The sequence below is a fragment of the Cetorhinus maximus genome, chromosome 5 (genome assembly GCF_964194155.1).
Source record: "Cetorhinus maximus chromosome 5, sCetMax3.hap1.1, whole genome shotgun sequence".
Classification (NCBI taxonomy): Eukaryota; Metazoa; Chordata; class Chondrichthyes; order Lamniformes; family Cetorhinidae; genus Cetorhinus; species Cetorhinus maximus.
Window position 1 is genome coordinate 168313339 of NC_135883.1, and position 16355 is coordinate 168329693.

General features: G+C 47.6%; 1 protein-coding gene across 1 annotated transcript in view; it reads right to left on the reverse strand.

Annotated features, from left to right (window-relative positions):
• The window catches only part of LOC144681151 (dynein axonemal heavy chain 8-like), a 1659468-nt gene that overhangs the window by 1075319 nt on the left and 567794 nt on the right, over positions 1-16355 (reverse strand). Inside the window, exons 21-22 of the mRNA XM_078542878.1 lie at positions 10316-10458; positions 2802-2943 (exon numbers count right to left, since the gene is read on the reverse strand). Coding sequence (XP_078399004.1) covers positions 2802-2943; positions 10316-10458 — 285 coding nt within the window. The remainder of the gene's footprint in view (positions 1-2801; positions 2944-10315; positions 10459-16355) is intronic.

The following is a 16355-nucleotide window of genomic DNA, read 5'->3' on the forward strand; positions in this document are numbered from 1 at the left end:
CAGGATGTTGATGGTGGTGGATTCAGTGATGGTAATGCCATTGAATGTCAAGGGGCGATGGTTAGATTCTCTCTTGTTGGAGATGGTCATTGCCTGGCACTTGTCCAGCGTGAATGTACTTGCCACTTGTCAGCCGAAGCCTGGATATTGTCCAGGTCTTGCTGCATTTCGACATGGACTGCTTCAGTATCTGAGGAGTCGCAAATGGTGCTGAACATTATGCAATCATCAGCAAACATTCCCACTTCTGACCTTATGATGGAAGGAAGGTCATTGATGAAGCAGCTGAAAATGGTTGGGCCGAGGGCACTACCCTGAGGAACACCTGCAGTGATGTCCTGGACCTGAGATGATTGACCTCCAACAACCACAACCATCTTCCTTTGTGCAAGGTATGACTTCAACCAGTGGAGAGTTTTCCCCCTGATTCCCATTGACTCCAGTTTTGCTAGGGCTCCTTGATGCCACACTCAGTCAAATGCGGCCTTGATGTCAAGGGCAGTCACTCTCACCTCATCTCTGGAGTTCAATTCTTTTGTCCATGTTTGAACCAAGGCTGTCATGAGGTCAGGAGCTGCGTGGCCTTGGCGGAACCCAAACTGGGTGTCAATGAGCAGTTTATTGCTAAGTAAATGCCACTTGATAGCACTGTTGATGACCCCTTCAATTACTTTGCTGATGATTATGAATAGACTGATGGGGCAGTAATTGGCTGGATTCGATTTGTCCTGCTTTCTGTGTACAGGACATACCTGGGCAATTTTCCTCATAGCCGGGTAGGCACCAGTGTTGTAGCTGTACTGGAACAGCTTGGCATGTGCACAGCAAGTTCTGGAGCACAAGTCTTCAGTGCTATTGCTGGACAATTGCCAGGGCCCATAGCCTTTGCACTACCCTCCCTCCAGCTGTTTCTTGGGGCAGGATTTGTCCCTCATCGGGCGAGCGCTGCAGGCGGGCCCGGGAGTGGCCCCAAAACTGACCACCACCCGCAGTCAGGCCCTGACTGTAATTTCACGCTGGCTGGTCACGCTGAAATGCTCAGCGCTGCCTGGGTGGTTGAGAGAGGAGGGCGAGCATGGAAGTCAATGCAAGTGCAAGGGTTTGCTCACTGAAAGCTCCCAGAAGTCACAGAACTGCCTCAGGGAGCTGAAGATATTTAACTTTACAAATAAAGATGGTAAAATTTAGGAAAACATGTCCATGCTCATGTGACTCTGTCCGGTCTGGAATTGATGTTGAGGATTCCCAGGACAACTCCCTCCCAACTGTATGCCACTGTGCCACCACCTCTGCTGGGTCTGTCCTGCCGGTGGGACAAGACATACCCAGGTATGGTGATGGTAGTGTTTGTGACATTATTTGTAAGGTATGATTCCATGAGGATGACTATGTCAGGTTGTTACTTGATTAGTCTGTGAGACAGCTCTCCCAATTTTGCCACTAGCCACAGAGGACTTGGCAGGGTCGGCAGGGCTGAGTTTGCCGTTGTCATTTCCGGTTGTCCATCCGGTTTAATTCCTTTTTTGAGACTTTGTATGACTCTGTACGACTGAATGGCTTGCTAGGCCATTTTAGAAGGCATTTAAGAGTCAACCGCATTTCTGTGGGTCTGGAGTCGCATATAGGCCAGACCAGGTAAGGATGGCAGATTTCCTTCCCTAATGGACATTATTGAACCAGATGGGTTTTTACAACAATTGACAATGGTTTCATGGTCATCATTAGACTTTTAATTTCAGATTTTTATTGAGTTCAAATTCCACCATCTGCCACGGTGGGATTCAAACCCAGGTCCCTAGAGCATTACCCTGGGTCTCTGGATTTTTAGACAATACCACTAGGCCACCACCTCCCGCTAAGAGACATTGTTTTTGCTAGACAAGGAATCTAAAATACAGGGCCACAGGCACAGGATAAGAGAACTTAGATGAGGAGAAATTACTTCACTCAAAGTGTCATGAATCTTTGGCATTCTCTACCCCAGAATGTTGCTGATGCTCCATCGTTAAATACATTTAAGGCTGGGATAGACAGATTTTTGGTCTCTTAGGGAATCAAGGGGTTTGGGGAATGGGCAAGAAAGTGGAGTTGAAGCCCTCGATCAGCCATGATCAAATTGAATGTGCGAGCAGGCTCAATGGGCCATATAGTCTACTCCTGCTTCTATTTCTTATGTTCTTGTGTTCTACTTCAGTATTGCCCTTGAACAATCACTAATCTACAGAAAACATCTTATGAAAACTCCAGGGAAAGACAAAAGCCAAAATAACCAAATCGCTAAATTTTACAGCTGTACCTGGAGAGCAAATGCTCAATACTTTATACTCATCCGCCTGACCTCGCTCATCACACACTTAGCTGCTGGCTGTTTAACTACATGCTACTTGCACATTGTGTCCTATTACCCTCTGAATTACCAGTTCCCTATGACATAGCTCTTTCACACCTTTTTTGTTCTGATGCACGAGCAAACCAATGTTGCCAATTCATTCTAACTTTTTCTATTCACTAACAGTGATTCTCTTCAAAACATTCAATATAGTCAAACTCTCCTAATTCCTTTGACTTTCCTCAGAAAGACTTGTTTATATCATGCCTATCATGACCTCAGGGTGTCCCAAATGCTTTATAGTCAATTAAGTGCCTACAAGGTGTAATCACTGTTGTAATGGGAAACATAGTAGCCAATTTTTACACAGTAATAATAATTGTGGCCACCTCAGTTTGAAATACTTAGAAAACTTGGTAGTCTATGGAATGTTATTAATTATTAGTGTCTTTGAAACAGCAAGTTCACTTACCTGATGCACCATCAGGTTTTGTGGTTTCACTCATTAAATCCAGGTCAGAGATTTCTACAAATATTTTCATTAGTTGGTCCACAGTTTTTTCAATATATCTGCCTTTTGGAGCTAAAATCTCTGCCCATTCTTGACAGCAAGCCTGTAGAACACATAAGCACATTATGTGTAAACCTAATACAATTAAAACACTACAGCCCCATAAATAAAGTCAGCAATACGTCCCCAATCCTTAAAAAATAGTGCCATAAGGCTAGAAATTGTCAGATGTTAATGAACAAACAGCCTTTCCGGTAAATGAAAAAGATTCACTGGCCGGAAAGCAATTTATGATTTCCTGTGGTTGTGAATATTGATTGCATATTAATTGTGCTTAATTATGTGCAGGTAAGAAGGTTCACTCGGCTGATACATGCAATGGGGGGCTTGGACAGGTTGGGCCTGTATCCATTGAAGTTTAGAAGATTGAGAGCTGATCATATTGAAACTATAAGTTCCTGAGGGGACCTGAAAGGGTGGATGCTGAAAGGATGTTTCCCTTTGTGGGAGAGACTAGAACTAGGGGACACTGTTTAAAAATAAGAGGTCTCCCATTTAAAACAAAGATAAAAATACCTGGAAAAACTCAGCAGGTCTGGCAGCATCTGCGGAGAGGAACACAGTTAACGTTTCGAGTCCGTATGACTCTTCAACAGAACTAAGTAAAAATAGAAGAGAGGTGAAATATAAGCTGGTTTAAGGTTGGGGGTGGGTGGTGAGACAAGTACCCCATTTAAGATGGAGATGAGAAGAAATTCTTTCTTTCAGAGGGTCGTGAATCTCTTCTCCAGAGAGAGGTGGAAGCAGAGTTAATGAATAATTTCAAAGCAGAAGTAAGTAGATATTTGATGAACAAGGGAGGATACTGTGGCCACAGTATCAGCCATGATTTTATTGAGTGGCAGAGCAGGTTCAAGGGGCCAAATAGTCTACTACTGCTCTTTATGTATGTTTGTATGGTCATTAACTGGTGATTCAATTGAATCCCTACAAATAGACACAGACTGAAACAACACTTTCTGCTCCAGATTCATTCGTGTTTCATGCGTGTGTTGTGGTTTTGGTTTGGGTTAACTAAATGTTTTCAGTGGAGTTTGTGTTCTTGTGGGGGCCCTCTGATTGGCCTCATTTAGTCCTTCGCCGTTGGAACATGGTGGCTCTGGTTTTCATGACTGGGAGAGATGAAGAAGAGATGACTGCAGCAAAGGTGGGCTCAAAAAGTGAATTGCATATTATTAGGTAAATCATTGCATCGTTAGAGAGTTGCACGTCTCTCTGGCATCCAAAGCCTCCTGTGCACCAGCTTCTGCAGTTGGTTGGCATAACTCACAGTCTTCATAATCAGACTCCTCCTCAGACTCCTCATTGTTAGATGATGCAGCTTGCTCTATTACATCCTCTTCTATCAGGGGACCCCCTCTCTGGAGCTCTAGGTTGAGCAACATGCAGCAGATTATGACAATGAATGGCTACCCCAAGAGAATATTGCAGTTCAAAACCTGAATGGTTCAGACATTGAAATCTCAGTTTTATCAGGCTAATGGTGAGCCTTGTCTCCCTGAAGCCAACCATTCAAAGGTTTTGGTGGGCAGAACCTCCCTGGTACCTGGGAGTGCCTAAGTACGTAAGAATCGTGACTGCTTACAAGAACGCAAGAAAACAAGAAATAGGAGCAGGAGTAGACCATATGGGCTGTCGAGCCTGCTCCACCATTCAATACGATCATGGTTGATCTTGGGCTTCAACTCCATTTTCCCACCCACTCCGCATGTCCCTTGATTTTCTGAGAGACCAAAAATCTGTCTATCCCAGCCTTAAATGTGTTCAACGATGGCCCATCCACAACCCATTGGGGCAGGGAATTCCAAAGGTTCACAACCCTTTAAGTTAAGTACTTTGTCTTCATCTTAGCCGTATTAGATTCCAGCATTTTCCCAACGAGTGATGTAAGGCTACCTGGCCTGCACTGCAGTTCACTGTTTTCTCTCTCGCTCCTTTATTGAAAAGTGGTGTAACATTTGTCAAATTCCAATCTAATGGGACCGTTCCTGAATCTAAGGAATTTTGGAAAATCATAGCCGGCACATCCACTATCTCTGCAGCTATCTCTTTTAGAAACCTAGGGTGTAGGCTATCAGGCCCAAAGGATTTGTTGGATTTCAGTCCCTCAAGTTTCACCAATACTTTTTCTCTGCTTGTATTAATTTCCTCGCACTTTTTAGCCCCTAGGTTACCATCTGCTGCCCCCAGTATACCGTGTACACACCTGCATGATCCTCTGCCTATGGTCATAAACAAGCTGGACATTGATTGAATGGAACCCTTTTTAGTTCATAAAGGTCCCTGGCTGGCCCGTTGGTGCTTTGATTGCCATATTGGTGTAATCTATGACTCTTTGCAATTTGGGAATCAGCAATGGCTCTCTTGGCTTGACTAGTGTTGTTTGTGCTGAACGATATGAATTCGTGGGTGCGCCTGAAGGTTGCATCTGTGACAATGTTGACATAAGGACAGGCTACTGGTTGCATGGACCTGCTGGTGCCTGGAAGGACCCAGATGCAAAAATTTCAAGGCCTCTGTAATCCTCAAAGCCACAGCATGGGCTCATCAACAAAACATTTCAAAACTGTCTCTCCAGCCAACATGTCACAGGGATTCTGTCTCCCTGGAGAGTTGCAGTCTTCTAAGGAATCAGTGCTCTGACATTTGCATGTATGTCATCCTTATCCTGTAGACCCTGTTGGCAGGATAGTGACTTTGCCTACCTTTGCCTGCCTGCTACTGACTCTCCTCTTCAGGCCCTTCCACAGCAGCAGGTTCCTTACCTTGCTGGACCACAGGGCATACCTGTCCTTGGCCAGCTGCCCTCCTCTTCCTCCTTTCCTCCTCCAGGGTGGATTATGCCCATGGGGGACAATGATCTCTAGGTTCAATACTGGAGTCTACAATCTTGTCAGCCCTGTCTGTAGCACCCCTCTCCTGCCAATATCTCCTACAGCAGCATGAAGAAGATGAATTAATGTACTGAAAGCACTGGGCACTGGGAAACTCTCACACCTTCACCAGCAGGCTCTTCTGCTGAATAGCCATAGTCCCGCTTGCAGCTTTTCTGTCCAACCTTGCACTGACACGTTGTACTTTGCATAACTCAATCTGAATGTTTTTCACGTGCGCCTCGGGAAAAATGACATGGACAACATAAAATATGTTCTTTTGGCTTGTTAACAAGATGAATTTGCTTTCAATTTGTTTTTTAAAAATGGTGGGCGGGTTGCTGACCTCGGCACCCATCTGATTTCTGCACTATTGGAGACCAGCATGATGGTGTTGGGTCGGAGATCTGACATTATCACACCGGAAGTGTTGTGACAAAAGGTCATTTTGAGCTGAAACGTTAGTAAAATCATACCAGGCTAGGAGATGTGGCAAACAGTGAGGATGATACAAATCGACTGAAACAGACTGTGGATATGTTAGTAGATTGGGCAGACAAGTGGCAGATGGAAACTAATACAGAGAAGTGTGAAGTGATGCATTTTGATAGAAGGAATAGGAATACATAATATAGACTTATTGGCACAGTTCTAAAAAATGTGTAGGGACAGAAGGACCTCGGGGTTCACATAAATAAATCTTTGAAATCCTGAGATAAATGTGTTCATTCCAGAACAAAAACAAAGACAAAATTTGGATTTCCAGCATCCGTAGTTTTTTGCTTTTATCCTAATGTTCATTCCAGAGTTGTTTAATTTTGCAGTGTTAGATAATACTCACACTTCAACACCAGGTGGAACAGATTGGTTGACATGTTACATTGATTCACTCAGTAGTGAGGAACAACATAAGGTTAAGAAATATAAATACACTACATTTGATTTAGTTTTGGTGATGACAGTGCATTGAGGTCACCTAAGAGACTTGTAATTCTGTGTAAAGTAGCTGAATTAAGCAATTTTTATAAGTATTGATGTATTTTCTAGTGAGGTATCTATGTTGTTGAGTAAACCTTCTTTGAAAAAAGGGACAACTGAAACTTGATATGGAGCGTGATTAAGCAATTATTTTTGGAAACTTAGTGGATCTCCAGTTTACCCAATCAGGATATTATTGTATCCCCTAAACAAAACCTGACATTTCTCATCAGAGTGCTCGACAAATATTAATGACATTAGGTAAAAAGAATCATAGACAAAAAGCAAATGGTCACTCCACTTGTCAAAGATTAAAAACTCTGCTAAAAGATACAGGTGTGCTTGATTGATCTTTGGCTTGTTAACAAGATGAATTGGCCTTCAACTAGTTTTTAAAAAATGGTGGGCGGGTTGCTGATCTCAGCACCCGTCAGATTTCCGCACTATTGGAGACCAGCATGATGGTGTTGGGTCGGTGATCTGACATTATTACGCCAGATTTTTCAGAACTCTGGCTGGTGGGGGGGGGGGGGAATGGGGGGACTAAGACCTCACATTGTGTATTAGAGAGAGAAATATGTTCATCGTTATTCTAAAATTTAAAAAACTGAACAAAGACCTTTAAAATGGCTGAAACTGTGTATGTCTGGAGCCCCAGAAACAAAAGAAGCCACTTGGCAGTTCTAGGAAAACCCACACCTTATTATCTCTGAACAGTCACTAATGACTCCATGCTGACTGTACAGCCCAACTTCAAAGAGAGCTATACAAAGGCCATCTCCAGGCTGGCCAGAAGGAGATGGATCATCTGCTAAGACAAAGGCCCCGCAATCTTCCTTTCAATTCCTAATAGCTGAGACATTTAACAGTCATTGGAGTCCAGATGATGGATACACATCCTTTGTCAAAGATGATAAAGAGTTGGGAGTCATGTGACAAGGGCCTCTGGCTTGTGGAATGAGTAATCTTTCCTTACTGAACTGAAAAGCTTAGTCTGCTGTTTAATATCTGACAGCAAGCCATGCTGAAGGAGCTCCGGCCCAGATTGGACACCCAGCCCCATCTACCCTGCTTCTGCTGGAAGTCTGTACGATTGCCTACAAGACTGATTCATCTCTGCATGCCCATCTCATTGCAGGAAGTCAACATCAGCATCAATTTTCAGCCCACCGACCTTTGTGAAGAAACATCTCATTGACTTTGATTCTGGACTCTGGAACCTACATGAAACAATGGGCCATAACTTCTGAGCACCCCAGCATCATATTTGGGGTGGGGCGTGGGTAGCCCAAAAATGTGTTGGGGAATCCCCTTCAGAAGTTCACCGGTAAGGTTTGCACGGCAATTGCAATTTTTCAGCAATGGGGGGGGGCGAGGGGTAGTGGGGGGAGGTGGGGGGGGGGGTGGTATGGGGGGAGAAAGTGGCATAGTGGTAATGTCACTGGACTAGCAATGTAGAGACCCAGTTGACTTCTCTTGGAAGACACCAGAGAATCCCACCATAGCAGCTGGTGGAATTTGAATTCAATTAATAAAATCTGGAATTGAAAACTAGACTCAGTAATGGTGACCATGAAACCATAATCAAAGTTATAAAAACCAATTTGGTTCACTAATATCTTCAGGGAAGGAATACTCCCATCCTTACCTGCTCTGGCCGACATGTGACTCCAGATCCACAGTAATGTGGTTCACTCTTAAATGCCGTCTGAAATGGCCTAGCAAGCCACTCAGTTCAAGGGAAATTAGGGATGGGCATCAAATGCTGGCCTTGCTAGTGATGCCCACATTCCATGAAGGAATAAAGAAAAAAAATTGCCCAGAAGTGCAAACTTCCGCTGGGCAACAGGTCTGCACTGGGGACCATCCTAAAATGTGCTTAAATCACAAAATTCAAGTGGTTCTGACTGGGTTACTGCAACTGTTACCCAGAAAAAGTTTGAAGGATTAAAACCACTCCTAACATCTGGGTAACTATTGCACATACCCAGACCGACCCACCTATAGGACTCCGCCCACACACCTGACTCTGAGCCCACCCCTCCCCAGGGGAATTACAACCACCCCCCCACATTCCCTGATTACCACCCCCTCAGGATTCCCCCTGCCCCACGGCGGCTCTTCACACTGCCGCCATCCTGAGACACAACACCCTCCCCACCAATCCCACTCCCAGCCCACGGCCCAGGCCAATCCAACCCGCGGCCCTTTCCCACCCCACTCCACAAGGTCTGACACCCTCCTCCCCAACACCCCCAGGCCCAACTGAACCCAACCAGACCAGAGGGCTGACCCACACCCGACCCTCTCCTCTGCCAAGGCCTGACACCCTCCACCCCGAACCCTCCAGGCATAACTTGGCCCGAGGCCTGACCCCCAATCCCTTGCACTGAGGCCCGACCCCCTCTAATCTCCAAAGACCCCACCAACCTTCCCACACAGCCCTCCAACCTCCGGGTTCTGACCCCCGGACCTGCGATTCCCCCCAACGTCCAATTGTCAAGAAGATAGAATAATTTTCATAACGTTATTAGAATCTATTGTAGAGTAATAGTGGGGTCTGTGTCCATGTCTGTCTGTGTCTAAGTGCGTTAGACTTAATTGAATTAAAGGCAGCTGGTCTGAAAGCTTTGACATAAAAGAAGATAAGCTAGGTTTGAAATGTTAAGTAGGTAAACATAGGTTTGCATTTTTAAATAAACCAGACTAAATTGATTTCACAGGAGGGGTGAAATGTTTCACCTAGCCAGGAGAAGTTTAGAAACAGTGTGTTTATTTTTCCCAAAGCTTATTGGTAAAATTGCTACTATGAGAGATTTTTAGTATCAGAAAGGGTAAAGTCCAAAGACCTAGTGAAACAACGGGAATTTACATTCAAAGGGGAAAATATGTATAAACGAGCGAAAGCTGTGTGTGAGGATAGGAATTCTAAGATTTAAAACAAGTGTGGAAAAGCCTCCAGCATCTATGCCTCAAGCAGCTGTCTACAAAGAACTGAAGTTAAGACAACTCACTTTGAATTGGATTGTTCAGGGTATCGTGTTTCTTTGCCTGAGACTTTTAAAGTCTATGTGTCTTACTGTTGCCTTAACGAAAGTGTAATTGGGAGTTGAATTAACTAGGCGATTTCATAATAGTAATTTGTAGATCTATGTGTGTACGTAAAATAATTTCTGCTATTAATAAAGGTTTAATTTAGTTTTGTAAGAAACCTATAAGGTTTGGTGGTCTTAGTACTACTGAATTCAATGCATGCAAAATTTATACAGATTGCAAAACAGTTGTAGCAGTTGTTTCAAGTTTCCCTTTGGGATTTGAGCAGCTCAGCATTTACCATCGGCTGTGCCATAGCACCGATCCCCCCGATGTCCGACTCCCGCAACCTTCCCACGCCTGCCCTCCCCAACCTTTCATCAGCCCCAAAATCCAATCCCCTCTTACCTCTGATTCACCACCCCGACCTCCAATCCCCCCACCCTCCAAATCCTATCCACTCACCTTAGACACTTACCTTCTCCCTGACCTGTCAAGGACCTTTAAACTTCAATGGACCTTTAAACTTACCTGGTTTACAGCAGCTAGTGCTATAAAAAGGAGGGCATGACCTCCTTCCCTTCGGCTCAGCTGCACATTGACTGTAGGCCCTGGGAATGCCATGCACAGCCTGGGTTTCACCCGGCCTGAGTTGGATGGTCGGTTGAGACAGGCTGGGAAATAAAAAATTCAGTTCAGAAACTGAGCATGGAATGGTAATCTGACGCTGATTGCCACTCCAAGGAAGTCCAGACAAATATTTCTTTTTTCTGTGGTCTCTGTACTTAAAATCTTTCCTATTTCTATCCCTCTCTTTATTATCTGAATAGAAGGGGAGCCTGGTGAACCCTCTTTTCATGTTTTGAGCGCATGCAAATAAACTAATACTTTTGAGTTCATCCTATCTCGAGTTTGCTGTGGGGCTATTGAAAGAAAGTTGGATCGCACCAAAACCAAGAGGTTGGGAAATACATCACTGCTTATAAAGAGGGAAAGCAATCAAAGTACTTTCTGTTTATGGACCAGTGTTGAGAGGAGAAATTAGTGCTGCTTAAATTAACTCTTCTCCTGTCCGTAACATTGATGAAAAGTTGATTATCATCCTGCCATCTGTGAGAGATGATGAAGTGCAGCCTTAGAACTTTGGTGAGATCAGGTGGGATCATCTACTGCACTTCTTTTGATGACTGAACTGGCCAATTCTAGAAAGGCAAAGTCTGCCACAAGTGCCACACATGGGGCAGAATTTTTTGTCCCGCGGTCGGATGTGCGCTCAACCCAATCGGGCATAAAATCGCATGAGATGACATCGGCAAGCATCCCAACGTCATTGTGCACTCGTGCGATATTTTGCTTGGCGGACACATGCAAAAGTCAAAAGCATGCCTGCCAACAATTAAGAGGGCAATTAAGCCCATTAACGGTGCAATTGTCTCCAATTCTTTTGGCCCGTCTAAACTTACGGTTGGCAGACGGGCGAAAGGGCCAGGCGGACGTTGCATTTTTCATCAAAATTCATCCAAGTCGGGATGAAATCTTATTTACGAAATAAAATTAAAATAAATATCTATGGGCAGCATTTTTATTAGGCATATTTTCAGGTATTTGATTGTGATGCATGGACATTTTTGGCAGCTTTGCAAACCTTTATTTAATCATTTGAAGGTCTGCAACTCCCTGAGGCAGCTGCCTGCCTTCAGGAATCTCTCTCACTGCGCTCACCCGTGCTCATGGTGACACCATTGCCTGCCCTCTTCCCACCCCCACCCTGGCAGCGTTGAGCTTTTCAGTGCGTGTTTCATGCTGGCTGGCCATTAACTGGCTAGCCAGTGTGAAATCATGGCTGGGGACTGATCGCTGTCGGAGGTCCGTTTCCCGACCGGTCCCAGGCCCGCCGATCGAGCGCGCGCAGCAAGGGTAAAATTCAGGCCATGAGGTTTTCCCTGGGTGTGGGATGATCTCTGCTGACACTTTGAGTGCAGGCCTGGTACTGCTTTGGAACTTCTGAAATCATGGGCAGCATTTTCCCGTTGGTGTGCGGGGGCGGGCTCCACACATCAGCGAGTAAAATGACACGCGGTGACGTCGGGCGAGCATCCCGATGTCACCACGCTCCAATGTGATATTTCGTTGGGCAGGCACACGATGATCTCCACTGCGGCACCCGCCATTAGTTAATGGGCCACTTATGGCCTTTGCCTCACCAATTGACAACAAATTTTCAACACCCGTGTAATCGTCGGGTCGGCGCACGGGCGCAAGGGGCAAGCGGGTAGGACACAGTTGTATAAATCTTATCCACGGGCAGGATAAAAGGGCTCACTGGGGTCGCAAATGTGCTCTCTCAAGTATTGATTTTTCAAAATTATTGAAACTGTGTGGTCTGCAATACCTCAAAATGTATACCAGCTGCTTTGTCTGGACTCTTAACCTTCAGGTCAGCATTCTGCAGTGAGGAATCTTTTCTGGGTCTGCAGGTTTCAGGAAGCCTTCCCTGAGCTGGGAATGGAAGCTGAACTGTCCACTGGAGGCACCTCCTCTGAGGAAGAAGGGAGAGCAAGAAGGGGGAGGAGGCCAGGAGCGCACATTCAGTTTCCAGGGGAACCACCTTTGGGAGGACAGATGCAGGCACAAGGGGCACAGGGCCAAGAGGTAGACCAAGGCGGAAGGGTCCACAGAAGACAGCATTATCCTGCTGCCAGGGTGTACAGGCGGGCGAAGCAGCTACCTCAATATGTCTGAGGTTCAGTGCCGAAAGAGGCTCTGTCTCTCAAGGGAGACAGTCAACTATATCTGTCAGATGATTGGGCCTGAGATCTCTGCTAACTGTGTGGGTGGACACCGTATGCCAATGGCTCTAAAGGTCACAGCTGCCCTCAACTTCTATACCTCTGGCTCCTTCCAGGGGCCAGTGGGTGATCTTTGCGGTGTCTCCTAATCATCTGTCCACACTTGTGTCAAGCAGGTTACAGACGCTCTGTTCAGGCGTGCATTGACCTTCATCCACTTCCGTTGGGACCAGGCAAGCCAGACACAGCGAGCCAGAGGCTTTGCGGTCATTGCTGGCTTCCCCCCCGTCCAGGGTGCTATAGACTGCACACATGTGGCCATCAAGGCGCCAGCAGGTGAACCCGGTGCCTTCATCAACAGGAAGGGTTTCCACTCCATGAACTTGCAGATAGTGCGTGATCACAGGATGCAGATTTTACAAGTCTGTGCAAGGTACCCAGGCAGCTCCCACAACGTCTACATCCTCAGATACTCTCAGGTGCCGGGGCTCTTCAGTGCTCCAGCCCAGCTTGATGGATGGCTGCTAGGTGACAAGGGCTATCCCCTCAGAAGGTGGCTCATGATGCCTCTCCGCCATCCAACAACAGAAGCTGAGCAGCGGTACAATAGGAGCCACGTCACCACAAGGGCTGTGGTGGAGAGAACCATCTCAAGATGCATTTCCGATGCCTGGACCGTTCAGGGGGCGCACTTCAGTACCCCTCAGATCATGTCTTGGTGATAGTGGTTGCATGCTGCGCTCTCCACAATCTTGCGCTGGAAAGGGGAGACGCAATGGACGATGAAGACTTCGAAGCAGTGGCTGCAGCTGCACATGATGAGTCCAGCAGTGACTCCAAGGATGAGCATGCACAGGGAATGCTGAGGGGGTAAACGCTGACCCGGGCATACTGCAGAGAGGCAGGGACACCTGGGAGGCTTTAATCCAATGAACCTTCAGCTTGCACACTACAGATGGATCTCCAGGTCCATAATCGATACCTAAGTGCCAAATCTGCCAGGTTAGGAACAGTCACTAATGGCCTTGTTAATAAAGCTGAATGTCCCACAAAGCACCCCTAACATTTTTGGAAACCATACACATGCAGAAGAAAAGAGGCGCCCTCAGCCATGGTCACATGCCTGAATTTAATATCACAAGCAAAGAAACTTAAGCCAAAAGAAATGACAATGGTGTTCCAATTCAAAGCAAATAATAAAGACCTCATCTCGGGCCAACACAAAAGCACCAGTGATAAACCTGTGGTGTGCCTAAGGTGCCTTATGTTTACATTTCCAAGTGCTATGTCTTGGTGCTGCCCCATCGCTGGGAGTGGCATCTGAGACAGCCTGCTGACTCTGCTGTTCTGTTGGCCTCGATGACCTTGGTGGTCATACTCTGGCCTGTGGAGCTTGAGCTGGCTCCTCCTGGGAGGGATCTGCCAGTTCCAAAGCTGGCATCTCCCCAGTCGTCGCAGCCTCACCGGATGCTATGGTCACTGGGAGAGGGGCGGAGGAGCTGCCGCCCTCACCCTGAGCACCCTGAGAGGTGCCCGCAGAGATGACAGGCAGCTGCTGCGCCGACATGAGGTCGCTTTGGACCTCCCTGCTCACCGTGGATGGAAGGGCATCGAGCTGGGAAACTTGGTGCCCAGGCCATCTCCCACACAGACACTGACCAGCTGAGGTCAATGCTGATGTGAGGGCTTGCTGGTCAGAGCGCATCCCAGGAATCCCTGATGGGTCTCCTGGAGGACCCTCTCCATGAGAGTCACCACTCTCTCCATGGAGGGCACATGGCACTTGGACATGTGGCTCATTGCTTTGGCGATCGTGCTTGTAGACTCCTCCACCACGGAGACCAAGCCAAGCATAGCATAATATATCTCCTCGAGATGCTCCCGCACACCCGGCTGCATTCCCTGCCCCTGCTGCGTCACGGACGACTCCAGAGGCACATCATCAGGCACCGACAGAGCATGTGCCTGGTCCCCTGCAGTTCTCTGACTGCTGGTGCCATGGGCAGTCTCTGTCTCTGCCAGCTACTCCAGCGATTGTGAAGTGCCCTCACCGCTGTGCCCTGGGACACTAGCCGATGTTCTAACTCCCACTGAGGTGCTAGTACCTGCGCTGGTGCCTGCCTGGCAGAGATGGTGTGATGCTGGTGAGACTTCAGGGCCCTCAGGTGTGAGAGGGGGGTTCTGTTGCTCCTCCTCCCAGCCCTGCTCTGCTGATGCTGAAAGGAAGAACAAGGACATTTGATGAGTTAACGTGGAGACAATGACAATGTGCATCCCTGTCCCCCAGATCATTATGCGCTCATCCTTCCATAAGCAATGGTCAAGCCATGTTGCAAAATTAAATCACTTAAAATTCAGCACTGCTATGGCTGTTGGGAGAACAATGCTGACCTCACTGATGGGCACACATACCTGGCCATGGCACACCAGCCTCACTGACACCAGTGGACCTTGGTGCATGGTGCCTCTCCAAACCCTGGGTCTCCTGCTCAAACCGGCTAAGAATGGTTAACTGTCCCTGGCCGCCGCCAGTCCTCACACGCTCTGCAGCATTATGAGCATTCTTCTCCTGAAAATGAAAGAACATTGATTTGTACAAATTGTACACGGACTCTCTTCGTGCATGGCCCACCCCATATGGGACATATCAGGGCTCCAATGCTTTCTCACCCTGCTGCTGCCAAACACTCACACAAAGGTGCTAGGCCTGATCCCCACCCCCACCTTGGTCACATGCTACCTACATCACATTAGGCACCACACAATATATCCTTCCATAGCAAGAAGGCGCAAGCACATGGAGCGCAGATGGAAGCAGATGGTTCAGTGCCACGCCACCTTGAAGCTCCCCTCCCAGCATGTCATCACCCTCACTTGGACATATCCTGCAGTTCAAGCATAGAACCTAGGTGCAGCTCCTCCTGGTTGCCCCCAAAACAGTCATGTGGGTCTCATGTGGATCTCACATGCTGCGGGCGCAGAACTCATCTCTTCACCACCCTCTCAGGCTGATCTCGGCATGGGCAATAACTGCTGGCCCACCCAGCAAAGGCACATCCATCAATGATTCAATGTAGTCACTGCACTCAGACTTGGTGGGGGGTGGCGATGGAGCAGCAGGGGGGAAAGCCGACCTGCTGGGTTAAGCGACCAATGCCAACATTGTCCTCACCCTTCCAGGGCGCAGCAAGTCATTGAAGCACTTGCAACATTGGATCCAGTTGCACAGCACCGCATCGCGGGAGCTCACCACCTCCGCCACCTCCTCCCAGGCACGTTTCGTCATGTGGGGGGGGGGGCGGGACCTTCTCCTCTCATCCTGGGGAACCAGCACCTCCTGCTGTGCTGCCACCTCCTCAAAGAGGGCAGCAAGCCAGTCATAGGAAAAATGAGGGGCACACTGGCCCCCCGCCCTATCCTCCGTCTGGGCCTGCCTTGATGGACCACCCTCCGCCCTGGCCTGCCCCGATGGCCTACCCTCTGGACATGCGTCACCTCGATTGGCCCTCTGCAGAGCCCTTCGCCTAGCCATTGCGCGCAGCCTTTCCACAGGCCGTCGGGTTGCCATTGGAACCGGCGGGCTGAGCGCACCTGCTGCCTGCCCACTCCCGCTATGCACAGGGGTCGTGAAGTACACTGGGCGGGCCTTAATTGGCTCACCCGCATAAAATGGCTCCCACTCCGTGCCCCCAGCCATCCAGAAAATTCTTCCCCATATGTCATCATGCTGGTGAAATCCTACTCCACAGCTGATGTCAGCATTTGCATTAGTTGTCAGCTAA